General features: G+C 35.8%; 1 protein-coding gene across 2 annotated transcripts in view; it reads left to right on the forward strand.

Annotated features, from left to right (window-relative positions):
- Positions 1-890: 890 nt before the first annotated feature.
- PPIP5K2 (diphosphoinositol pentakisphosphate kinase 2) overlaps positions 891-27,261 on the forward strand; it is a 41,797-nt gene continuing 15,426 nt past the window's right edge. For both annotated transcript variants that reach the window (XM_059833845.1, XM_059833846.1), the window contains exons 1-22: positions 891-1,250; positions 2,770-2,965; positions 3,686-3,776; positions 4,673-4,758; positions 6,149-6,303; positions 6,710-6,811; positions 8,634-8,795; positions 9,996-10,117; positions 11,662-11,763; positions 12,323-12,409; positions 13,361-13,436; positions 13,518-13,627; positions 14,660-14,745; positions 15,435-15,560; positions 15,661-15,782; positions 19,264-19,446; positions 21,445-21,586; positions 22,676-22,899; positions 24,455-24,582; positions 24,776-24,890; positions 26,217-26,324; positions 26,411-26,527. In XM_059833845.1, the coding sequence (XP_059689828.1) occupies positions 1,107-1,250; positions 2,770-2,965; positions 3,686-3,776; positions 4,673-4,758; positions 6,149-6,303; positions 6,710-6,811; positions 8,634-8,795; positions 9,996-10,117; positions 11,662-11,763; positions 12,323-12,409; positions 13,361-13,436; positions 13,518-13,627; positions 14,660-14,745; positions 15,435-15,560; positions 15,661-15,782; positions 19,264-19,446; positions 21,445-21,586; positions 22,676-22,899; positions 24,455-24,582; positions 24,776-24,890; positions 26,217-26,324; positions 26,411-26,527 (2,784 nt within the window). In that variant the 5' untranslated portion in view covers positions 891-1,106. The remainder of the gene's footprint in view (positions 1,251-2,769; positions 2,966-3,685; positions 3,777-4,672; positions 4,759-6,148; positions 6,304-6,709; positions 6,812-8,633; positions 8,796-9,995; positions 10,118-11,661; positions 11,764-12,322; positions 12,410-13,360; positions 13,437-13,517; positions 13,628-14,659; positions 14,746-15,434; positions 15,561-15,660; positions 15,783-19,263; positions 19,447-21,444; positions 21,587-22,675; positions 22,900-24,454; positions 24,583-24,775; positions 24,891-26,216; positions 26,325-26,410; positions 26,528-27,261) is intronic.

Raw genomic sequence — 27,261 nt, forward strand, 5'->3', positions numbered from 1 at the left:
GTAGTAATGGATTATAATTAATGGTATATAGCCATGCTCAACTTACAGCAAGAACAGTTACCTAGCTAAAACAACAGAAGACTGAGCTCTGAGTCTATATTTCTGTATACAAGTTATTTGGCCAAGATTTTATTTTCACATGACTAGTTAAAAGGGTACAATATGTGTTCACTTCACTAGTACATTAGTGCTTAGAAGTACTTTTGACAGAAGGCAGTACTAGTATATGTCTCTGTAAATATTAATTTTTCAAATTAATAAACTAAAGCAATTGTTTGTTGGAAATAAATAAGCAAACATCAGGCTGGCATATACATTCTGCTTTCACACTGAAAATTCACTCAGTTCTTGAAAGAACAGGTTTCTCTTTAAGAATAGTCCTAATGGAGGCTTTGTAGTTTTCATTAGCATTTTTGTCCGTTTGCCGTTGCCATTTGATCAGGAAACTTTTGGGGAAAAAACAGTTTATGAGAGGGATGGTGAGATAAATATCGCAAAGATTGGAGAAGATTTTTGTTGGTTTGTTTTTTGTATAAAAGATATACTTTGCACTTTACCCTTCTTAAGTCAGGAAAAAAATGCATTTGATAGTTTTTACTTCTGTGAGTTATATTTTTAAAACGTCTGCGTCAGTAGTTTGAAAATACTTGAAATTATTCCCCCTGCTCTAAACATACATGTAAAAGTGTAGACTGTGGGTAGTGTGCATGGTTTTATGTCTGATGCTTTCCTCAGGGGTGTGTAAATGTCTAAATGTTTTTTGTCAATGAGCAGGATTTATTTTTATGTGCCTTTATCAAGTGGGTTTTTTTCTTTTTGTTGTTTGTTTGTTTGGCTATTTCTTTTAGGTTAAAAAGTTGTTCTGTCATCTCAGAGAAGCAGTAGCCTATTGTGGGTTACTTGGAGCAGCAACTCAAACCAATAATGAGCAGATGATACCAGTTAAGCAGTGTCTGGCAGACAACGTCATTACAGTGGCAACACCGCACAAGCAACATCGAAGAGCAGGGGACTTTTGTGTTCCCGAGTCAGCGGGAAACATGCCCAGTATCTCAGCTGCCAAAGTGGCTTCAGCTTCCACATAGATCTCTATAGAACTTGTAACCATGTCTGTTAGCGCAACAGAGAATGATCCTCCTAGGTTCTTTGTGGGTGGAGAAGATGGAGAAGAATTACTGGATTCAGCCAGATCTACAGATTATGAACATTTCTATGACCATGGGGAAGAAGAGGAGGAAGAGTATGACTCTGTATGTACTGTAGGGGCATGTGTGTACTATTCTGTATGTTTTCTAGCATTAATTTACTTTGAAATGGCATTAGATGACAAAAGTCTAATACTGAAATGGTGTTCTGAATTGGGAAATTATTCATATTCAGATAATGATCTGTCAGTTATGTCTGGAAATGCAGCACACTTGAAAAGTAAGTATACCTTGAACTTTGAAGTAGATGTGCTTGACCTTAGGGCAGCTGAGATTGATGTGCCAGCTTTGCAGACTTGATTTGGATTCTGGGAATGAACTTGATGGCATAAGCCTTCATTTTATTTATTTGGATAATTAGTAGCAAAAAATGGAGAGTTTTTCTTTTGTGTGTGTTGTCAACGGCTGCAGAGTTAACTTTTGATTTTTCAGTTTGAAGAGATTCAACATTTCTTTTTTCGTCTTACTGTTGTTTTCATTGAGATCTGACATGTTTTCATTCTTCCTTGTCTTCGTGTATAGAAAGTGCGTGCTGAATCAATCTTAAGTTATACATTAATTTTCCTTGCAGAGTGTTCTGAATTGTATTTTAGCACTGTGCTTATCAATTTTTAGTTTGTTTAAGACAAACTTTATTTTATTATGCATAAGTCGTCATGTTATGTCATTTTTTTAGGTGTATTTTGCTGTTATTTTAGTCTGTAACAGTTCACGTTAGGGAATAGATTGGATTTTCACTGATTGCAAGCATGTCTAAAAACTTCAAATGCAAGGAAGCGTTAATAAAACACTTCACCATGATTAAAAGTAACTTGGAAATGCAGAGAAGTAGTGCAAAATTAGCAGCTCAGACAGCTCAATTCAGTCAGTGTATTTTAGCAAGGGAAGGTAATTGGCTGTGTTTTAAAAGAACAGTAAGGTGAAATAAAGGATGGCTCTGGGTTTTGTTTTTTTCTTTTTAAACAGAGGAGTAGGTTGGCTGTTGCACTTAGGAATGCCACTGGGGGAAAGAAATTTTTAAAGGCTTATAACATGAAAGAATATATAGAATATGCAGAAGAAAAGTGAAACCGTCTCTGCACAAAATAGCTCAGAAATCTATAATAGTATTTTCTGGTTTACTAGTTTTCATAATTCACTTGTAATATTATGTATGAATATGAGAAGCCTTGTGGCTACTAAGTAGATGTAGAAAAATTAAATAGTTTAAAAATGAATTGCTAGTTAATTTCAGAGTAAGCCGTAAGTATGATTTCATTGAGATTTGACATTTCTGACTTAGATTTTGATCCTGTGTATTTGTTCCTGATACAATACGTACAAAAAGTAGTGTATAGCTATTGAACAGTTTCATTTTTTGAGGCATTTTTCATAAGGATGCAGTGAAACTTACTGTCATGCTGCATTTTGTTACCTGATAGCAATTTACCTGATTGAAAAGTAAATTAAAGGTAGTATGTGAATTTTAACAGAAAATATCTGCTTTAGTATTGTGCTGCTAAAACCCTGTTGTGTTTTGAGAGAACTTAAAAATAATAATTGCTTTTTTTCCCGCCCTATTCAGCCACCAGAAAGACAAATCGCAGTTGGGATTTGTTCAATGGCTAAGAAATCTAAGTCCAAACCAATGAAAGAAATTCTTGAACGCCTCTCCATGTTTAAGTACATAACTGTGGTAATATTTGAAGAGGATGTTATTTTGAATGAACCAGTAGAAAATTGGCCTTTATGTGACTGTCTCATTTCTTTTCATTCTAAAGGTAAATCTTCTAATAGTACCATAAATATTTTTGACATCTGAATACTTCAACCAGTTTAAGGGTCTTTTTATTTTTTCTGTCTTGTAGTTTTATTGGATTTTCCTAGGAAACAATTAATTTGTCTTGTTTAATATAATACAGCTGACTTTTAACATACAAGCTTTTTAAATGATACTGTTTTCATTGCTTGAGAGAGCCCTGTCTGACTTGGTATTTAAAATAGCTATTCCATTGGTATATTTGTGGAGCCAGTGGAAATGGTGATCTAATACTTGGTCCAATAACTGTGAAGGCATACTACTTTCTCTATCGGAGTGTTGGGTCTCTGGCCCCCTTGTTCATGTATCTCTGCTAAAATCTAGGGTTTTTTTCTGGGCTGGGCAGTGAATCAAAGATGAGTAGGCTGAAGTTAAAAATCATATTTTCAGGCAGAGGCAATAAAAGCCTTAGTTCTGGCCTTATGGAAGTGGAGGGCATGTGGAGGGAGGAGGAGGGAATTGGAGACAGGACCACTACTTTTGGCAACCTATACTGAAATTAGGCTGCAGTTTCATGATCGTCTTAAGCTGATGTTATGTGTGTAGTCTATACTTGAAGGAGCAACCTCCCACTTCAGAGGTATCTCTGGTTGTACTCTAAAGCTTGAATATGAAGGTTCCAAACTATTTACCAGTGTTGTGTCTTGTAGTTTTAATTTATTTGCCTTAATAAATATTTTAGGATTTCCACTGGACAAAGCAGTTGCCTATGCAAAACTCAGGAATCCATTCATAATCAATGACTTGAATATGCAGTATCACATACAAGACAGGTAAGTAACACTAATTGCCTGTAAACAGCAAACTACTTTTAAGTCGGAGACTGTGAGGATCTGTTGGTATTGCATAGCAAGAGTTCCAGTGTATTGTACAGTGGAACTGAATAAAATTACAGCGAATGTTATGTTTTATTAATGTATGCATAGTTTCCTGGGATATGTCTTTAGGTGTGTTTTTTCTTTTGCTACTTTTATATTGATAAGTCTGAAGATTTGCCAAGGTAGAAATTTTGTGATAGATTTGGCTAAAGCTTAGCAAATAAAAAAGTTTAAACTCTGAAAATATGTATAGCATAGCTATGTATAGCAACTGTACCACCTCCTATAATTGTAGAATTCATGTGACTTACTAAAGGTCTTTCTTTCTGTTAAGTGGATACTTAACAGAAGTGGTTGGTATTTGAAGATCATGTGGTTATTAGTAGTGAGTTTTCTTTTGGGGCTGCAATTATGCATAGCAAATATTAACAAAACAATAGTGAGCAAAATACATAAACATTGGAACCCTCTGAACAGTGAGCAGACTTGCTATTTTGGATGCCCTCAGTTGCTGTCCTGTATAAACTTTTTCAACCCTTCATGTTAATCATCTCCTTTAACACGAGAATTATTCTATGTAAATTGCTGTTGTACTGCCAGCGTGGAGAAGACGGCACTGGCAGAGCAAATTACATTTTTATTGATATTGATGAGATCACTGCAAAGGTACAGCTGTGTCAGTGAACTTTAAAGCATTACATTAATAAGTAGAGTATTATATATGTAATCTTATCCTGTGTGATTTAAAAAAAAAAAAATGTATTTTTCTCTTCCCTTATTCATGTACTGTAAAATACAAATATTGGCAGGTTTTTCTGTCTTACTGTGCAACTTTTGTTCTTTTCTTCTAGGAGAGAAGTGTACAGTATTCTTAAAGCTGAAGGCATTTTACTTCCTCGCTATGCAGTTCTGAACCGTGATCCAAACAATCCCCAAGGTAAAAACTGGTGACTAAAACATCAACCATTGGCACTTCATTGTTTCTACTGGAGAACTGTACCTACATAGTGGAAAGCTAAATTTCACTTGCTAGACAATTAATTCATTGGTGCAGAGGTTGATTTCTCCTCCAGTATTTAAAGTATTGTTGTGGATTAACCCCTGCTGGCTGTGGGGGCAGTATGTGGTACAGAAAAGGCCTTGAGGCTGTGTGAGCACTGTTCAGCAACAGCTAAAACATCAAGACTGTTTTGGTCACAAATTCAAAACATAGCACCATACCAGCTGCTGTGAAGAAAATTAACTCCATCTCAGCCAAAGGCAGTACAAGTATGCATCTGAAAAGCATGATTCTGAAGCCTGGGGTCACAATCCTCTTACAGTCATCATAGAACAGCTAGAATATGAAGGCCTCCAACCTCAAGCTGAGATTCTAATATGTCACCAAAGAAAGCAACATTCATGATCTTACATTACGCACAATAATTAGTTATTTTACTTAGGAAAGCGATATTGACAGAAACAATTCAGGCTATTGAATACTTTCCCTTCTAAGTACAAGCAATGATGCAAGGGAAGTCTAGTCCATACAGATCTGCAGATTATATACTCTGAACATAAAGTGGAATTCATGTTTTCTGTATCTGAAAACAAATGAGACAGCTTTTTCTACTAAAACGAAAACTTACAGCAACAATAGGAGATTGCAATGACAGGTCAAGACACAAGAGTAAGAGATAAGAAAAAATAAAGAAAGTTGAAGTTTTGGTGTGGTGTAGGTCTTAAGAGGTAGGGAATTTTAGGTTAAAACGTCTGTGTAATCTAGGGGGAAAAGGACTCATTTATGCTACAAAAGTCAAGTAAAAGTCATGAAGCCAACCGGTAGTGAAGAGATTCCTGATCCCTGATTCCAGATGACCTAATCCTCTTCCAGGTGCGTCAGTCACACAGTATGAGACAGTTCTCAGCCTATTAAAAGTACTATTGCATCTGGAACCCACACCATGTTCACTGTCTATCTGCCATCCCCCTGGTATTTCAGAGAAAGGCACTGAAGAAAGAGACAAACAGCCCTACCCCCTGTCTTCAAAACATTTCCAAAAAAATACCACCCATGCAAGTTTATGCATCTGTAGGAGATGATTTCCTGTCTGACACTGAGGGAATCAACAGAAATCCTGAACATAGTATTAAAGTAACATAATACATGTATAGCAGACATGTTCAGCGCATGATCATCAAGTCTTTGTGCAGTCAGTAACAAATCAGTGAGACAAAAATGTAATGTAATCTTTTTATTTCAACCTACAAAATTACCCCAAATCTCTAATCATTTCATTCCGTGAATATATATTATTATATCTCTGTTGTTTGCACTGTTTCTTCAGAATGTAACTTGATTGAAGGAGAAGATCATGTGGAAGTGAATGGAGAAATTTTCCAAAAGCCTTTTGTAGAAAAGCCAGTTAGTGCTGAGGACCACAATGTTTATATTTATTATCCAACATCTGCTGGGGGTGGAAGCCAAAGGCTCTTTCGAAAGGTGAGGGTATTGTATTAAAGCTATTGAAAAGTTGTAGATGTCTAACAGAATTGCAGAGTAATTTTGTCATATCCGTGTGTTAGCTGGGACCTGTTTTGTCGTGTTCTGCTTGTGTAGGAGTAGTGGCAGATCAGAGAAATTAATTTCAGGACAACATGTAGATTGAATGAAGACCCTTGTTCCTTGTAGTAGATTGTCAGCCACTGGAGATTGTTACAAGTAAAAGAAACATACACTATCAGTGCACTTTTAGGATCTTATAAAAATCTTTTGGGAACAATCAAAACCTACTTGTTTCATTTGGTACAGGAAGTGTTTTCTCAATACAAGTGTGTTATTTTAAGGAGTTTTAAACTTTCTCAGACAGTAGCCTCTGAGTCTATTAATAGAAAAATATTCATTTCAGATTGGCAGCAGAAGCAGTGTTTATTCCCCTGAAAGCAGTGTGAGAAAAACAGGCTCCTATATTTATGAGGAATTCATGCCTACAGATGGCACTGATGTGAAGGTATGACAACTGCATGTTTTTATTTATATTTAGAACAATCAAATACTCTAAGAGCTTGTCAGTTTTAAAGATGAAAGTGTATCTTTGTGTCAAGGTTTGATTTTAATGAAGTTTTGATACAGTTCATAAGTAAAGAATGTAATTCTTATTCTAGCTAAACACAGTACTTGTAACGTAGAGCAGCTTTCCTTTTGTTGTTGGAATCAAGTGCTGGAGGCTTATCACCCAACACATTGTCTTTCTTTTTTGTGTTGTATTAGTGCCAAAACAGCATATAATTTCCTGTGTAAACAGATAGATGCTGCCTAGATATTTTGTCTGTAGTTTACAGAAAAAGATTGTAATTGAAAAAAGATTTTACCAACTATCTTAGTATTCTAATTAATAAAAAAAATTTACTTACTAAAATTATATGAAGTTGCAGAAAATAATGCATTGACCTTATCTGTAATTATTTTCACTCTTTTATTAATTTATTTTCTTAACAGATGTAAATATTCGGTATTGTAAAAGAGTGCTAAAATAGAGCAATAACAGAATAGATGTTAAGCCAGCCATGTATGGAGATTGCTTTCTTTCCCTTTGTGTTAGTTCTGGCTATTTTAAGCCCATCACAAAAGATGCAAAACAAATGTTTTACAATATACATGAGAGATCACCGTATTTAGACAAAAAGTGGAGGTTTAGAGAGTGTGAGATCTAATCCAATCTTAGGCCAAAGAGCCCTTTTATCAATTGCAGTCAACTTCTTCCACTTGGATACATGAGAGGAATGCTCGTTTTATGTTCTCAGACAAATTCCCCATTCTTTGAGTTGCTACATCTTCATGAGCTATACTCCTCAGATGGTTATACTGTGCAGCGCTTTGCAACAGGTTAATCTGAGTTTACAGACGTCTGTGTAAGAGCTTTACAAACTGTTTCTGAAAAGAGAAGTTTCTTGCAACCTGAAGAGATGACTTGAGGGGTGGGGACTATTTTGACCACTTGTTGTACTGTAGTCATCAACTAGCAGCTGTGGACTTTACCACCCCAAATAAATAACAGATTTTCGTCAAGTAACAAGACTGTCAGCCTTATATTAGGCAGCTTCACTCAACTTGCCCTCTTGCCTGAATTGACTAAATCGGCAGTATTTGCAATCATCTGGTTTAGCTGAACACTTTTTTAGTAAAGCTTAGAGTTTTGTTTTTAATTAAAGTGATAGTAGCCCATTTTTGAGAACTGCTGACAAGTCTCTTCTGCATATGCCCCAGTCCTTTCAGTGAGCATCAAAACTGTGGCAGAGCAGATAGCACAATCATTCTCTCAAGCCCCTGCCTTGTCATGCTAAAACTGGACAGATTTTGCTTTGTTTAGTCCTGCCTAAAATATGAGACTATTTTTTAATGAAGAGAATCACTTAGTCCTGCAGCCAGATTTTCATAGTCAAGTAAACTGAAATAATTCTCAAATTAATCTGCTCTCCGAGTTCAGCAGATGTTTTGGAGAGAAGAATATTATTCTTTACCTCTCTACCACCATAATTAAGAAACTAATATTTATTCATCAGATTTTATAATTACTATTTTTCTTTACCTGTGCTCCAGCTGTTTTCTCCTCTTGCTTTATCCTAGGTTGTCAGTAAATGATGGGTGTTCTCTGAAGGCAGAGAATGCCATTGAAGAAGGTACTTTGGAGTGATCTTATCAATGATGAAAGCAACTTATATCTTTTGAAGTCATTATCACATTTGAGATAAATTTAGCAAGATGTATGCATATGTGTAATGTAATTTAATTACACTGAATCAAGTGTAATGAAATCCTGTTTTTCAATAAAGGTGTACACAGTAGGTCCAGACTATGCTCATGCTGAAGCCCGGAAGTCTCCAGCTCTGGATGGCAAGGTAGAACGAGATAGTGAAGGAAAAGAAGTGAGGTATCCAGTCATCCTGAATGCAAGAGAGAAGTTAATTGCTTGGAAAGTATGCCTTGCCTTTAAAGTAAGATGATTACTTTCCTATCTGATCAAACATTTAGTGTTAATTAATTGTTTATTACATGAAAATTCTGCAGGGTTTTAGTGCACAGAGCCAGCAGCAATAATTGCTGCAGATCTCCTAGGAAGGTGAAAAGTTGAACTTCCACATCCACATCTTTTTGTAATCTAGAAAAATTCTTCCTTTAATGCATTGAAAAATTCTGGATGGGTTGCTTATGTTGCATAAGTTTCCTGAATTCACATGTTGCTATGGTGCTTTGCTAGTTGTACTGTAGTCATCAACTAGCAGCTGTGGACTTTACCACCCCAAATAAATAACAGATTTTCGTCTTGTGTATTGATTCTATGCATAATATGTTCACACATTTTGTTAATGGTTTCTAAGTTGGTGAAACAAAATTTCAGTAGTCAAGTTTTTGTAACTTTTGTTACCTAGTGTTTACATTGGGCCCAATTAAATGTTAATTTGGTACTGACATGACTAGGTGTTCTTTATTTGGAGTGTTTGATAGTTTCCATTTTAGTATAGTTCTAAGACCCCTTTGTTCAAAACTTCATTCAATCTCTTACCCTCCTTATACCTGTCTTATTACAAGGCTGTGTTTCAGTCTGTCTCATTACCTGTGTATAACTATGATGGCATTCTGGAGCCTCTAGAGTGTGAACTTCTGTCACCTAGCAAAGTGGGCTTTGAGATCTAGAAAAGTTATCTGTTGAAATAGCATCTGGTATCCTGTACTAATAATGTCAATATTATGTCAATGTCAAAACTATCCTGTCAAATTTAAAATTTGACAAAAACATTTTTATTGCTATTTTGTCATTTCTTGCCTGCCACTCTTAAAAACTATGTGTAGGGGGAAACTACTGTCAGAATGGGGAATTTGTAGGCCTATCATTGCTTACGCTGTAAATCTTGAAGGTTACATTTGTGCACGTGTGACCTTGACCCTCAATACTGATACTGCTAGCGATCTGTAGGAAGGGTAAAATCAAGTTGGGGATATAAAGTTAAAAACAGGAAGATGTTTGCATGACATGAGCAAACCTAACATGGAACTATCAAAAGGTACTAGGTATAAAATCTGTCATATTTTTGTCATGTTTTCAGATGAATACCGTGTTAAAATATAAAGTTTATTTAGAATAAGCAATCCTAAGGAAGGTGATCAATGACTTGAACTTTCATTCTTAAAAACAGCAAACAGTTTGTGGCTTTGATTTGCTGCGTGCTAATGGACAGTCCTATGTCTGTGATGTGAATGGCTTCAGTTTTGTGAAAAACTCCATGAAATACTACGATGATTGTGCTAAGATACTGGGGTAAGAGTTTCCTGATTTATTTCAGGAGTTTTGCCTATTCACTCAGTTGTATGCGACTGTAGTTTATGTACTAGTTATTCCTTATTCCTAAATGAAATATTTAAAATTAAATGCCACATAAAATAAGTCATTAAGTTAAATAATAAAATAAATAAAATATTAAAAAGCATCTTAAATCAATAAATAAGTCCTAAATAAATTCCTTATTCCTAAAATCATTCAAAGCATCTGAGTCTGAGTGTTTTGTGAACGCTTAAAGCTAACTGAATAAGTGTTTTGAAAGCTGGATTAAGTTCTTAATTTTCTTCAAGTAGAGAAGCTCCACTGGATGGTTATGTTTGCTGCTATTTAATGTGTGCCCAAATTAATGTACATTATCCTTGATCTGAAGCTGGTGTGGATTGTGTATTTGTGGATTTCATACTGGTAAATCCAAACTGATGTAGTACCAAGGTGTCTTGTGTCATAGCATCTTCTCTCTGCTACTGGGGGCAAAAAAAGGTATAAAAAGGGATCATACAGAATTGGGTAGTGAACTTTGGGCCAATGAAATATTGCCCTCAAAAGTAGGCTGATCCCATTTTGGCTAGTTAAACTGGCTTTACAGTAAGATTGCACTGATGAGATACAGCATGACTTTCTGCATTGTCAAATGGTCTAGGATCTTATTAAATGGAGTAAGAGCTAAGCTGAAATCCTAGATATGAACTGTAGTCCTGTTGTTTTAGGCCACTTTTTGGGTTAGAGTTAAAATTCTCAGAGCCATTTTGATTTCTCTTTATTCAAATTGTTGTAGCTGTTGAATTCTCTGAAAAAAGTTATCTCATACTTTTTTTTCTTATGCTTTATTCTTAAGGTAATATGTTGCAGTGTTAAGTAACAGCAGGTTTTTTTCAAGCTTTTTAGAAATTAATTTTTGGCTTATGCTACTTTAAGTTGCACAGGTTTTTTCCTCAGTTTTATTACTTCTTATGTAGATATTAATCTGAAGTTCAGTATATTTTTATGAATATTTGGGAAACAGAACATTAGCAGGACTTAACAACCTTCTGTAGGTGGAGGCAGTGTTACAGTTTTGTAGTTATGACCAGAGACTTTACCTGTTTTTCCAGTTCTATCACAGAAACTTCTGAGAAATTACCACTAAAGGTACCAGTTACTCTTTGATGAGAATGACTTGCTGATTATCAGGGACTTTCAGTTAGGCAATGGAATCAGGTATCTGAATATTAAATGAACAAGACTAAATCATATCCAAGGAACTCTTTTAGGAACTGGAATTAAAAACCTGAGGTTTCTTACAAATCCAGGGCCATTAGGCTAATGTTGTCTCTGTAGCAGTTGTAGTAGGTTTAAATTGTTAAGTAGGTTTTTATTACACAATTAAAAGAAAAATATGCATCTAGAGACTCATGACAACTAGTACTCTAAAACTACATTGATAAAAATGCATGTGTATATTATCTATTTGGTTTGGAGTGTGTATGTGTTGTATAAGCTGTGCTTTAAACTTAGTGTTTTTTTCTTTTTAACCCCTTTTTTAGAAATATCATAATGAGAGAACTTGCTCCCCAGTTTCAGATACCATGGTCGATTCCTTTGGAAGCTGAAGACATCCCTATTGTGCCAACCACCTCTGGAACAATGTAAGAAAATAGTAGCTACACCTGAATTGTGTAAACACCTAATGCAACTTTTGTGTGAAATCTTTTTTCTCTTCACAAGGTGTGCCCACTTTGGCCTATGAACGCTTGTTTTGTGTGATGAAATCAAGGAAGGAATCACAATCACTATGCCAGCAATCAGAGTTTCTGACCCCTAGTCAAGCTGAGTATAGAACAGCAGATTTTCAAGTGTAGCGTCTTTTATGCATAGCTTCTTTCACTGCTAATCATTGTTCCAGCACCAACTTAATATGCGCTTCTAATAAACATGCTCTCTCATTTAATGAACCTCAAAATTGTTTTTTTAAAAACTACTTAAAATAGATAATCTGTAGTTACCCAACTCTTACAATAAGTATTTATATTTTATATCTTACACCATTTTCAGTTACCCTTATATTCTAGCATATGCTTCCATTACTTCTGTAGTTATGTCAGATAACTACGACTTTGTCAATTGTCTTGATTCGTGGTGGTTTTACTACTAAATAAAAGACCCTCATATATAGAATTGTGAAATGTAACTCTCTTGAAATTTCAGGATGGAGCTTAGATGCGTTATAGCTGTGATACGCCATGGGGACCGAACACCAAAACAGAAAATGAAAATGGAAGTAAAACATCAGAAGTAAGTAGAACCTTGGTAAAAATTAGTTTGGATGCTTTAGAGCAGAGCTCACTTCTTGGGGATGTGCAAGCAATGAATTGAGCACAAATTGCATCATACAAGTTGGTTTTTGGGTTTTTTGTTTTCTTTTAAATCTAACTGATGTTGCAGCTAATTAACAAGCATGCACCTCTCTTTCTAACAGGGCTGTCAAATTACTTGTGCAGACTTCATCACACGGTGTGCCTTGTGAACAATTCTGCTTGGTCTTAATGAAAATGCATTTGTCTCTATAGATGTCTTTTTTTCAAAATAGTGCAGCAGAGAGTATTTCTGGTTCACCATTTGACTGTGACTTCTGCGTTTCTCTTTTTATCACAACTGATCTTGTGTGAGCTGTCATCTTATTGCACCACCTTTTTGTCTTTTACTTTTGTCAAAGTTTGATAACTCTGAATTTCTGGTAGATACTATCTTTATGTTAGCATTCATAAAGTGCCTTACATAACTGGCCTGGAATTAGGTGCAATTTCAGTAAAAAGTAATTATTTGTTTTGGGACTAGATTCTTGCATTCACAGATGTATGCTGTAAATGTGTAGGACTGCTCATTCGGTATTTTTGGTCCCTACTTCTGTTCAGGATCATTCTTGAAGATTAAGAATTGACATAGCTGTATATTCAAACATTATGTAACTTGATATCTAGAGTATCTTCCCTTTTTTTTTTTAACACTTAGCAAGTCAGTAAGAGAACATTTCTAGTGCTCTTATTTCTCTAATATGTTGAAGACTTTCTTGGGAAATGGGATCTGAATAAAGGTTGGTTTGACCTCTGTAGTGCAGGTTTTAAAATGCTTTTCAAATAGTATAAAGGTGCTAATTTCAGACCGCTTTAAGTTTAAGAGCCACTTGTTCCAGTCATATTTTAACTTACTATCTGTGTTTTTTAATCTATATTCTTTCTCTTGAAGGTTTTTTGATCTCTTTGAAAAATGTGATGGATATAAATCTGGAAAGCTAAAACTGAAAAAACCAAAACAGTTGCAGGCAAGTTTGTCTTTATTTTCTTGCTGTGGTATTTTATAAGTAGAAAATTATTTAAGTAAATCCTGTGTTTCTTTTCTTTAGGAAGTGCTTGATATAGCAAGGCAACTCCTTGTAGAACTTGGGCAAAACAATGATTCTGAAATTGAAGAAAGTAAAGCAAAACTTGAACAGCTAAAGACTGTGTTAGAAATGTAAGTATCTGATTTTCAGGCTTCATAGCAATGAAGTTGTGTCTGCTATTTTGACCTGTTTGCCCAGTTACTGTTTGGATTGCAATGGATATCAAATACATAATGATATATTAATTCAAGCACAAGGGTTATCAAGAGAAAGGATATCATGTTTGACATTATGAAGGAGAACTGGGCCATCACCCTGTTTTTCCTCCTTATCTTGTTAATTGAACTTAGTGCTTTATCTAGTGTCTCAGTATACTTTCTACATGAAAAAGTTACTTTCTTTGATCTCAAATTTTATCTTCTGGCATGTTTTTCAACTTAAAAGTATTTGAGTGCACGGTCTGCTTCTTGCAGTGTGTGACATAATGAAGTCTGAATGAGCCAGTAAGAACTTTCACCGTGTGTATTGTCTACTTACATCAAACTTGGAGGATTCCAAATAAATAAGGCTTTGTATATTAAGCTGAAATATTTAATAATTAAAAAAAAAAAAAGGAAATATCTCAGGCTTCAAGGTTTTTTAAAGAACTTTAAATGGTAGTAGATAACTTTAATTTTAAAAACATCAGAGCAAAGACAGTTATTATTGAAATTTATGACAATTATTTGAAATACTGAGTTCTGCTTGAGAACTTAAGTGACTAACAAGATAGTGACCATCTACCCTGGCAGATCAGATTCTGGATACTGATAGCCACTGTAGTTGTGGATCTGAATAGATTGTGTAGATCTGAATTGCTTGTGCAATCTGCAAGTGCCCTTTTTTTTTCCCCTCCAGTTTTATGTTCAGTGTTGTGAAAAAAAGTAGCAAATAATATTTTTAAATGTTTCATCATAGAATGGTTGATATTTCTGTAGTCATTCTGTGCTTGTTGAGTTAGGTTTGTTCTAAGCACTGCTTCAATAAATGGTGGTGAAATGCACAAATCAATGATCAGCATAGATTTATTATATCCTGTTACAGGAGCATAGCAGATTTGGAGAAAAATACTTAAAATGTTTCCCTCCCTCTTCTTCTCTCACTTTCCCCTATTCCTACTTCAGGTATGGGCATTTTTCAGGCATAAATCGCAAAGTTCAGTTAACATATCTTCCTCATGGTTGCCCAAAGACTTCCAGTGAAGAGGAAGGTATTGTATTACTTTTGCACCTAAGCACTTAATATCATGTGTGTATAAATAGTCACGGACTAGCGGTATAACGTCTTGATGTTAAGAAGAAAGAATATGTTGGTTTGAATAAATGTTTGTGATGTTGGCAGATAGTCAGAGTCTTTTAATCTGCTGAATCGTACTTTTAAAACTATGTAGTAAACTTGTGTTCTAACACTGATTTTTTGTGTTTCACCCTACAGAAAAGTAGGGTGAAAAGAATCTTCAGTGATTCACCATAAATGGTGTTTTGGGGCCAGGATGGGAAAATCCCACTCGACATTTACTGCTATCTTTAAAACTTTTATAAGCTTTTCTGGTCCTTGACCATGGTTATTGACTGAAATAAGTGTAGGGTATTTAGCATCCAATTTGTTTTAATTTTTCTGTCTCAATTTACTTTTTGTTTTAGATTTCATGCTAAATATTTTTCACTTCACTTATGTTTTCTCTGTAATTTAACTACTTCAGGTTTCTCTGTTTAAGTGCCTATTTAGTTCTCCAGTTCAATATTTTCTTAATATTTGAATACTATTAAAGATTCATAATGTTGAAGAGATCCTTTACTGAAGCCCTGCATAGTCCGAATATTTTTGTTCATATGCAAAAAAAATTTTAAAAAATTCATAATATACTTCACTACTAAACCCCTCTCTCTGTGCAATTAGATAGCAGAAGAAATGAGCCATCCCTGCTTCTGGTTCTAAAATGGGGAGGAGAACTGACCCCTGCAGGCAGGGTTCAAGCAGAGGAGCTTGGAAGGGCTTTCAGGTGTATGTATCCAGGTGGACAAGGTAAAAAAAAAACATAAAAAAAATGTGTTGAATGGCATATATCACTTTTGAAGATAATCAAGTACAAAATGAGAATTTGAGCAAACTGTTTGTTTGGTAGGAGATTATGCTGGATTTCCTGGATGTGGTTTACTCAGATTACATAGCACTTACCGACATGATCTCAAAATCTACGCTTCTGATGAGGGACGAGTTCAGATGACCGCAGCAGCTTTTGCAAAGGTACAATGTGAAATTGTATTTTCAATTTTAAAAATTCTGATATTCTCAAGTTTGTTTTTTCTTTTGAAGACTGGGGAGATTTATGGTTTATTAGAGTCCACAGTGTATAATGAGGCTGTGTTTTAAAAGAAATGTATTTTCAAACATATTTAGTTCAGTGTGAAAAAGTATCCAATTAATATGCCAAGCATTTGAAGTTCTTTGAGCAGAGGCAGACATCTTTTAATTATACAGCCCCAAAATCAAAGAATCATAGAATCATAGAATGGTTTGGGTTGGAAGGGACCTTAAAGATCACCTAGTTGCTACCCCCCTGCCATGGGCAGGGACACCTTCCACTAGACCAGCTTGCTCAAAGCCCTGTCCAGCCTGGCCTTGAACCCTTCCAGGGAGGGTGCATCCACAACTTCTCTGGGCAACCTCCTCACCACCATCTGTCTCACCACCATCACAGTAAAGAAATTCTTCCTAATATCTAATTTAAATCTACCCCCCTTTCAGTTTAAAACCATTAACCCTCATCCTATCACTACACTCCCTGATAAAGAGTCCCTCTCCAGCTTTCCTGTAGGCCCCCTTCAAGTACTGGAAGGCTGCTATAAGGTGTCCCTGGAGCCTTCTCTTCTCCAGGCTGAACAACCCCAACTCTCTCAGCCTGTCCTTATATGGGAGGTGCTTGAACAACCTGATCATCTTCACAGCCCTCCTCTGGACCCACTCTAACAGGTCGATGTCTTTCTTATGCTGACGGCCCCAGAGCTGGATGCATTACTCCAGGTGGGATCTCACAAGAGCGGAGTAGAGGGGGAGAATCACCTCCCTCAACCTGCTGGCCATGCTTCTTTTGATGCAGCCCAGGATGTGATTGGTAACATTTTTAGTTTGCACCTTGCTTATTTGTTTAGGGCCTGCTTTTCTCAAATTTTGTCAGATTTCTGTGACAGATTGTGTGTGTGTCTTGGTTAAAGCACAGACATTAGAACTTATTTGCGATAATGTATTCATTTTACATAAGCAAAAATTGCAATTTTCTGTCACTTCAGTGATTTGGACCAAAAGATTTGGAGTTGAAAAGGCAACACTTTTCATTGAAACTCTCTTTCGTTCATCGATTTCTAACTTTATAGAGGAGATTAGAGGGTTTGAAGCTATTAGAAATGTGGAATTAATAAACTACTTTGCATATATTTTAATGGTAAATTGTACAGACTATATATTCATGCCTTTTTTGTAATTAATAGAAGTAGTTTCTTAAAGTTGTTACAGGAAACTTTTTATTTTGTGCCTGTTAAAATGGATACCTAATAAGTAAGAAATGGTTGCAGTACTACATCTTGGCACTTTATAGAAATATTTTTTTACATGTATTTTTTGATGTGAAATTATAAATATTTTATGGTGATGTTTAAAAAGCATGAAATTTTCTTTTCAGTACAAATGTAAATTTATAGGATCTATTACTATAAAACACAGAATTCAGAACTTTCTACACCTATAATACTTGCCAAAGTATTCTTTTACCTCTCTTCATCCTAGGCAAATTCCTCTTTTGCTCCTCCTCCCAAGTAGCCCTTTGCATGCATAATACTTCTGCTTGTTAATAAATTATTCACTTATTTCCTCATTTCAGTGAGACAGATCTTTTAACTGTGTGACAGGACACAGTTGTTACTCTTAGATGAATGAGTTTCAGTAATACAGAGTGATAGAGAGGTTTAGGTTTCAGGGGGCCTCTTTAGGTCATCTGGTCTGACTCCACATAGCACAGAGCCAGTTTGGATGAGGTTGCTTAGAATCATATCCCATCAAGTTCTGAGTATCTCCAGGAATGGAGATTCCACAGCCTCTCCAGGTTTTTAATTCCACCCCTCATTTTCAGGTCATGTCTCTGTTCCTCCAAGTAACCCATCCCTCCTTCCACCTTCTGTGTGTTCTTTTTTTGTCCATGACTTTTGTCCATGACCTTCTGCATGACTTTCCATATGTCAGAGTGGACTGCTCTTGTGCTTTGGGGAGGTTGTCTTTGGAGATCATCCAGCTGCCCTGGGCACCTTCGTCCTTCAGGACACTCCTCCATAGGATCCTGTGAACAAGCTAAAGTCTGCTCATTTGAAGTTCAGGAGTCTAATGCAATTATTTGTCTTGTTCATTTCGCCAGGGATCTGTCAGTTACAGGTTTCAGTTACCAAGGCTGCCATTGACCTCCACATTCCTGACACTTCTGAGTAACAGGTCCAGGAGAATGCATCTGCTCAGTAGTTCATCAGTAACCTGTGTCAAAGAATTGTCCTGGCTGTTTTCCAGAGATCTGGATTGCTTGTCTCCTGCAATATTAATAGCCCATGCATAAGGTACCCAGGGCTAAGGGCCCTCATGGAAAACAGGGCCTGCAATCAGGAGGCTTCATCCAGTTATGTTAAGAAGGCTTCATCTATTTCCCCTTTTAAATCGGGTGGTCTGTAGCAGAGGCCCACCATGATGTTGCCCTGTGCTTATGTGTCCTCTGATCCTTACAAATAAGGTCTCAACTTGCTTGTCACTGGTTTGAAAACAAAGGTCCTGTTGTTCAAGCTACTCCTTTATATAGAGCCCAACTCTCCTTCCTTGCCTTCCTAGCTTCCAAAACACCCTGTATCTAGCTATAGCAAAACTCCATTCGTGTGAACTATTCCACCACGTCTCTCTAATCAGAATAAAGTTAAAGCTCTGCAAGTTTTCAGACTTCTTATTTCTCCTGTTTGTTTCCATGCTGCATGTGTTGGTGCAGAAGTATTTCAGCCGTCAGTCCTGCTTTCTCCTTGGTCATCAGGCTTGAGGAGACACCACCCCATTTTCTTCCTTATCCCAGAGCCCTTCTGTTGCCAGAAAAGTTACAAAAATTTCCAGCCTTTCTATTTTGGAAGTCTCCATTCACCTCTTATTCAATTGTAGCCTTTGATTTTCCTTCTGTGCCACACAGGGTTTGGGCTTTTGCCTCTGTAGGGTCTCTGCAAAGACCTTGTCTGCCTCCCATTTGTCCTCCCAGATGCTATTCGTTTTGCTAACTCTTCCCATAGCTACTATCTGGTGACTAAATGCCTTGAGCAAAGCATGTCCCCAACAAGTCAGGCTGCTATTTATCCCAGCCTCAGGGAGAAGGCACCATGCACTCACTGCAACCTAAGACCTGCATAGCTATGGCCTCCCAGGAGTAATGTTGGCACCACTGAGATGCTAGGGTCACTTCAGCCAGTGCTGGGGAGCATGCTTTATGACGTGTCACCATCACTGTTGCACCAACTGTAGCAATCCTGCACGCCAAGACGGTGTTCTGGGGGGCATTTCTATGCAAACATCTGCATTGCCTGCCAAGTCCCTGTTTATCTAACCCATAGGCAAGTAATACAATCTTGGATTTAAATTAGTGGTTTGGGTGATCAAGTTACTCTTATATTCTCATCTTTATCTGTTTGCCTAATTAATTTTGTATTATCTTCTTCAGGGACTACTGGCCTTAGAGGGTGAGCTGACTCCTATTCTTGTCCAGATGGTAAAAAGTGCTAATATGAATGGTCTGTTGGACAGTGACAGTGATTCTTTAAGCAGCTGTCAGCATCGTGTTAAAGCAAGACTCCATGAAATTCTCCAGAGAGACAGAGAATTTACTGCTGATGACTACGATAAGGTTAGCATATGATTAGTTTCCTATGAAATGAAATAAACAGCCATGCAAATTCTTGAGTAAAAGTTATGGGCAGTGATTTTATGTATCTATTCTGAAAAATTATGTGTGTTCTTGCAAATAGTTCGAACTACAAAGGAAGCTGTACCAATTGCAATATTAGATACTTTCAGCTGTCCTGCAATTTGAGTAATCAGAATAGCTACAAACTTTGAAACAGGAGTAGATAGGGATCTCATTCATAAATCTTTTTCACTGTTCCATTAGAAATATTTAAAATATTCAAGAAATGAAACTATAGTATGTACACTTCCTGTAATCTTTACTTTGACAATGTGTGGTATTACAAAATGTATTGCCTGCCTACTGCAGTTGTTTCAATATTTAATCTTCTACAAGACCTGTTTTTTAATTCTAAGAATACTAAGATGCTGAAAACCAGTAGAATACTTTCTAATCAGTGAAAGGAAATGTCTCATTAACATGCTAAATTAGTGTATATTAATATAGTTTATGCTGACTTAGTACAGAACACAAATGATTGTTCCTCGTTTTAAATGTAAGTAATGTTTGTTATTGTTGAGAAACTTCTTTCTCTTTCAGTTGCCCTTACTCTGTCTGGTATAACAACTAAATACAAGTCCTCAAATGAGGTTTAAGCTTAAACTGCTATTTTCTAAAAGGTATTGAGAGCAAATTATTGAAAAATAATTTTAGTACCCTGCATGTATACTCTATATGGATTCATTTAAACATATAGATTAAAAGTATCATCCAAACCATTGCCAGCAGTGGATTCATCAGTACTTGGAAAAAGCGAGAGGATACAAGGTCTCAAGGATTTATTTATATTCCTCCTTCCTTTTGCCTTACAGACATAATGGGATTTGAAAGGTGGCTGGATCTAATAGAGCATACTCCTCTAAGACAGTCACTGAAAGTAACTAATCTTTGGGATTATAAAGTGATAGTAACTTTTTTTGTTTGGGTTGTTGGGTTTTTTTTGTTAACTTACTTGTGCTTTGGGAAAACAATAGGGTTTTTTTTCTGTGCCACAGCACCTCTTCTATTGATTTACTTGGTCATAATATGGAGCTAGGAACTGTTTACTATGAGGTAGAAGGCAGAAGTTTTCCATATCCAAATTATCCTACGCATTTGAGGAAACTGGCAAAAGTGCAAATACGTATGTGTGTTATGTATATAAATTATTGTTTAGTATCATTGTTTGTCTACTTTGGATTATGCAGACTCTTCTGAAAAAATGAGTCTAAGCCTCACATATGGCTATTGACTGTATTGTTTTAGTGACACTCAACTTGATGGTGATAATTTGTAGCTTCTACAATTTCTATAATTAAGTCAGCTCTGAAGGACATCTTGTGTGTTCTTGATATATGTGCATTTAAAGGGTTTCTTTTGTTTGTGTTTGTGTGCTGCAGTCCTATAGAAACAAAAACCGAAAACAGGAAGAGACAAATTTTTTTCAGGTATCAGTTACTATTGCAAATCTGGTTCTTCTTTTCAGTTATGCTAAGAAGGGCACTTTATAGAACAAAAAGGCATGTAGCCTAACGATAACATTTCTTACAGAATTTTTTGTAAGCATTTGAATACAGTGGTTACTTGAACGGAAGTTATGGAAGGTTGTACAAAGTACAAAGTTTTAAAAGGCTTTCCAATTTTTCCAGTCTTGGAACAAAAAAAAGATTTTTAGGAACTCCTGGAACTGCTCATGTTTACTGTATAGAATTAGTTGCCCTATGAATTTTTCATCACCTTTGAATCTCTAGTAAGTCTTATTACCTTTCGCTATATTATCTTTTCTTAATGCCTCAAAGGGAGTAGATAATTGAGAAATGGTTTCAAAAATTAACAGCAACCTGCTTGAATGCTTTTTCTCCAATACTTGGAATCATTCATACATTCCATCTTATCTCCCTAGTTCTTTCAAATCTAGTCAGTTTGTTTAGATAATTTTGTGTTTATCTCAAATTGCAGCTTACTCCATCTGGAAGCATCTCATTGATAAAATCAATGCAAGTTATTAAAAATCCTGTAAAGACATGTGACAAGGTCTATTCCTTGATCCAGAGCTTGACTTCTCAGATCAGGCAAAGAATGGAAGATCCAAAGTCTGCAGGTACTTAAGCATTTTTGTAGTTGTATTTAGTTTCTCTACTTTACATCTGAGAGAGAACTGTAACATAACTTTTCTTCATTAAACTCACTTTTAGTAGAACTTTAACCAATAATGGGTTTGAGATTTTCACAGTCTGATTCCATATGCAAAATTTTAGAGTAAAAAGCAGGAGGAACATGTGGTCATATTGCAGGTAAGGGCTCTTTGTGGTGTTCAGAAGTTCAGGCTAGTCCTCAAATGTTTGCAGAAATTCTTGTCTTAATTATTTGAAACTCAGCAGTCAACAAGAGTAATAGGAAAAGCAGATGGTACTAAAGCTAAGGTACATAGATACATTTTTATATTTAAGTATCTTTCCTGAAGATCCTTGCTGTAGCATGTGTAGTAGTATTGCATAGAATGATGCTCAATATTAATGGTCGTGAACCAATGACATAGGAAGACTAGAGCTAGAAGTGACCACAGTGCTTTTTTGGTACTAGCTAAATACTGGAATATTTGCCATGCTTGTTCTCTGCAGTGTATAGTATGCAAACAGCTTCTGTTCTGAGGTTGAGCAGTACAAGTGTCACCTGTACATAGTATCAGTGGGTTTTGTCTATTTGGTCTAATCTCCTGTCCTGGGATGGGCATAATCCATCCTTTCTACCAGTCTCTTGGCTCTTGCTGTTGACGCATGCATGAGGGAGAGACAAATGAGATGTGTGGTCCGTTCTAAAACAGAGATGTTGTCTTGCTCTTTTTCCTCCCTCCTAGAATTTTCTTACAGCTTTTTTTTGCTGCTTTTTTTTCATATATGATCTGTGCTGTAGGACACTTTATTCTTGTTGCTATAGCTTCGCTTAAAGGGCTAGTGGTGCATTTCTGCAGCGAAGCTTTCTACTATCTTGACGTAGCTATGTAGCTGTGATGCGTTTAGCAGTAAAATTAACCATACGCACATCTGTTCCCTCTCCTTAGAAGTAATGTAGTTAACTTATTTGATCCCTTTTATCCCTCTGTATTCAACTGTTACTACCATGTAATTAAAATTTCGCTTTTGTTACTTGGATGGTCTTGATTACTTATATGAGATATGTGTATATTCAGATATTCAGCTGTACCACAGTGAAACACTAGAACTGATGCTGCGCAGGTGGGCCAAGCTGGAAAAAGACTTTAAAACAAAAAATGGAAGATATGATATTAGCAAAATTCCTGATATCTATGACTGTATAAAATATGATGTGCAGCACAATGGCTCCTTAAAATTAGAAAACACAATGGAATTATACAGGCTTTCAAAGGCTTTAGCTGACATTGTGATCCCTCAGGTAAGTATTTTCAGTTATTAAATAGAATAAATTGTAGAATAAATGCTTTTTCAAATTTTGTGAAAACATCTACTCTGCCTTTCTATTGAGGGTTTCTGTATTTTGCAGTAATAGAAGTCTTTAATGTTACCTCTTATTTTCCAGTAGCAAGCTGTTTATTTTGTTGTAAGAAAAATTTGATTCATAATTGATTAAGCTGTGTTCAAAGTGATTTTTTCTAGCAATTTAAGCTGTGAACATGTCGGCTTCCTTTACTGCAGTGTATTAAAATAAAGTGCTTCATAGATTTAAGTGGAGACGCTGTGAACAACTGTGTGTTCTGAAATTTCATTTAATTTTGTTCTTCCTGCTTCTAGAAATTTCATTTTCAGGCTCTTGCAAATTACACTATTAATCCTAATCTATCTAATTTCACTTGTCTTAAGCAATTTAAATTTAAAAATACCTTTCTGCTGCTTCAAAATGCTAACACTCCCTGATAAAAATGCACACTTTAAGTTTCATGGAATTTCAGGCCAGAAGCAGACAAGTTAAACTTTCATATACTACACTCAGGTTAGCTCTAAAATGTTGTAGGCTGCAAGACGTAAAATTGTTTTGTGATAACAGGACAGAACAGACTAAAGCTTTCCCCAAGTGTCCCTGCAGTTACAGAGCACTGTTGTAAGAGAGGTATTACCTGTATTGTATGCAGCAAGTGAGGGAACTTCTTCCTCTCCCCTTCTCTCAAACTCTCTGACAGCAAGGAGGACAAAAAGAGCAATGATACTAACTATGTGTTGTGTTACGTGGGCCTATTAGGCTTAAATTGTGAATAAAGTGTTAGAGAAGAGTAGGTAAAAATGAGGACACATACTGAAGGAAGAAAAGCAAACAAAACTTGACAAGCCTACATACTGCAAAGGCAAAATGCTTATGTTGCTTTCTAGGGTAACCAGAAGATCTATCATTGTGATGAGAGCACTTTCATATCATGTGCAGCACAGAGCATGAAGCTTCTGGAAGAGGAAATTTTTAAGTATTGTAGATACTCTAACAGACATAATGTTTTCCAGTTGTATTTGACTACCATTTTCAGTATTATTTGAGGTGAATAGGAGATTTTCTCTGGGGTGGTTTACAGCAAACTAAGATAGACATATTAAATAGGTAATGTGCCTATGTCTCTTTATAGACTGTTAAAAAAAAAAATAGTTACTTGAAATCAGGTGAGATGAAATGCATCATAGATGTCTAAATCCAGGGCAGGGAGGAGGAATAATTCCCTAGATGTTCTGCTTAAGAAAAAGAGCTTCATCATACCAGAAGGTGAATCTACTTTTGTCGTTTAACTGGTGAATGAAAAACTGTTTCTCTGTCCAATCAAACAGCAAAAAGGCAAACACTTTGTCACTTGAAGGGACGTCAGTAATCAAATGTAATAATAATGCTAAACAAAACAGTTTGCAGCCAGAGCAAACTAGTAGATGACTAATTGGCTTTAATATACAAACTTTGAACTAGAATGTATTTTAATCTTTAACTGAATTCTAAAAATCCATTTCTTCTTACACAGGAATATGGTATTTCTAAGGCTGAGAAACTAGAGATTGCCAAAGGTTACTGCACTCCTCTAGTTAGAAAAATCCGTTCTGACCTTCAGAGAACTCAAGATGATGATACTGTAAATAAGCTTCACCCTCTGTAAGTCTTTTATTTTTTTACATGGTTGTATTAATTTCTGTAAGACTTAATGGAGATATTCTATAGCTTACGTATTTGAAATGTTTACTAGCTCATAGTAATTTAAAAAGTATGATTTATTTATTTATTGATGGCTATTTCTAAAATAGGGACATGTCTCATTACGGTCTAATAAGATCTTTTTACTTTCAAGTTACTCCAGGGGCGTTATGTCCCCTGAACGCCACGTTCGTACACGGCTGTATTTCACCAGCGAGAGTCATGTCCACTCCCTGTTATCCACCCTTCGTTATGGTGCCTTATGTGATGTAAGTTGAACACTTTTTCTGTTAAAGCTCTGATATTTTGAGAGGAACCAGAAGGACTCAATCTTACTACAATTATATCAATTGAAAGCTTAATTTTCTTAGGTGGCTTTGAAATTTATCACACTTTTTCAAACATTTGCATATTATATATGCAGAGACATATTTCAAATTGCTGGTGTGCACATTGGTGGAAATCAGCATGTCCTTTAAAGTAATGCTGAGTTCCACTGGTGTGTTCAGCTGTATATGTAACGGTCTCAAAGAGATATGAAAAGGGCAGAGAATCCATTTTTTTGTCTTATGTTGTCACCTATAAGTCTTTCAACTCTTCTTCCTTCAAGTTATCATTAAGGGTTCTCTTGAATTCACTTTTGGACTGGCTTATTATTTTTGACCATTGACATACTGTCAAGACCTCCCTACATGATTTGAAGAATGCTCATATAGTGCAAAATTTCTCCAGTTCAGTGGATTGTCTTACTTTCCTATACTGTCGTAGAATATCTTGAAAGTGGTGTATTATTTTCCATCTGATTGGCTTTGAAATGAAGGAATAAAAAAGACAAGGTCTCCAGATTCAGAAATGACCTCACTGAGCTCTTGGAGAGGATAAATGCAGCACCACAAAGCCTACGCGGCAGCTTCTAAGATAGAGTCTGATTATTATACTAACTTTTGAAATGGTTGTATTGACATGTTTGCTTCTGGTAATGGATGACTAAACTCACTGATGGCGAAAGCATTTTTGGTCCTAGACCTCTGTGACATATGCTACAGCAGATACTCCTAGTTTTAGGTTGATAAACTTTTAAGTTTCCTTTAAGGTGGATTACTGAATGTATTTTTTGTAGAGCATAAAAAAAGGTGAATATTCATTTTATAGTTTGGGATGTGATGGTATTCTTTCCTCTGTATACGAGAAGCCTTCATTTACTCTGTCTGTTTGACTGGTAGAGTGGTATCTAGAAACATTTTCTACAATATACTAGTTGAAATGAGTTTATTGCAAAATTAACAACTGCCATCAGGAGAGTTTAAAATGGTGCCTCTGTCTACAAGACATACATCATCATTGGCGAAAGAACATGAAAGATACACTGAAATAAAATAGGAAAAGTTCTAATATCCATTTCTCATTCATTTGATGAGTAATTTTAAGTTACTTTTTTTTTCTGGTTATATCTCTGTTTTTTCCTTAGCTGTGAAAAGCTTCGTACTTCTGCTGTGAATGTAAAATCCATGTAGATGGGGAAAAAGAGAAATCATCAGTCTTTTTAAAGAAAATAGCTGGGTTTTATTTGTTGATTTTTTTTCCCTCTTCATAAGGAATCAAAAGACGAACAATGGAAACGAGCTATGGATTATTTAAACGTTGTAAATGAACTCAATTACATGACACAGATTGTTATCATGCTTTATGAGGATCCAAACAAGGTATTTAAAATGGATAAATATCTTCAGAAATGCGTAGTGCTAAGCTATGTATTGAAGTATAAACCTATTTAAACATTTTTCTTCAGGAACTTTCTTCGGAAGAACGTTTTCATGTTGAGCTGCACTTCAGTCCAGGAGCCAAAGGCTGTGAGGAAGATAAAAATTTACCAGCTGGATATGGATACAGACCTGCCTCTAGAGAGGTAATAATTATGTCTTTTTTTAAAGCAAAAATTAGTTTTTCTGGATGCAGAGACCTAAAATAAACACTGGGAAATTGTTGGGTAAAAAATACAAATGCCATTTTTATTTTGGTAGAAAAAACCTCTAGTAAAATATAGTCAGTCCCAATGTATTATTCCATTTTGAATGGACACTGAGGTAATGGACACAGATAATTTGGACCTACTATGGATTTGCCAGAATTTTTACAAGAAATACAAAATACTCATTGTAAGAAAAATTCTATCAACCATCAGTGTCACATCAAGGATATTCTGGCAACTGAAAGAAATATTTAAGAAAGTAAGTTAGTTTGGCATGTTTGTGAGTACAGATTGTTGAGGAAGGATTGATATTTTCAAAGATGTATGGGCAGGTCTGTGGAGTTACCACCTGCTCTCTGAGAAATGAATGAAAGCAAAGCTTGGCTAAAATTCTTCTACTGACCTATGGGGCCAGGATTTTATTACTATGTCAACAGAAAATTGGAGTAAGATGTGTTGGCTGAACAGTGTGGTTAATTAGGACCATGCTATCATATGCAGTGGCTGGTTAACGAGCAAATACACATAGATTATTAAAGCCTAGAGCAATTTGTTCAATAATACGTGATTTACATCTTGTATTTTTAAAATCTGCTTACTTTATGTTTACGCAGAAGATTTATTTAACAACCACTTCTCTCTACATGTTGCAAGGTGTGCAGCTAAATTGA

The sequence above is a fragment of the Gavia stellata genome, chromosome Z (assembly GCF_030936135.1).
Source record: "Gavia stellata isolate bGavSte3 chromosome Z, bGavSte3.hap2, whole genome shotgun sequence".
NCBI classification, from domain to species: Eukaryota; Metazoa; Chordata; class Aves; order Gaviiformes; family Gaviidae; genus Gavia; species Gavia stellata.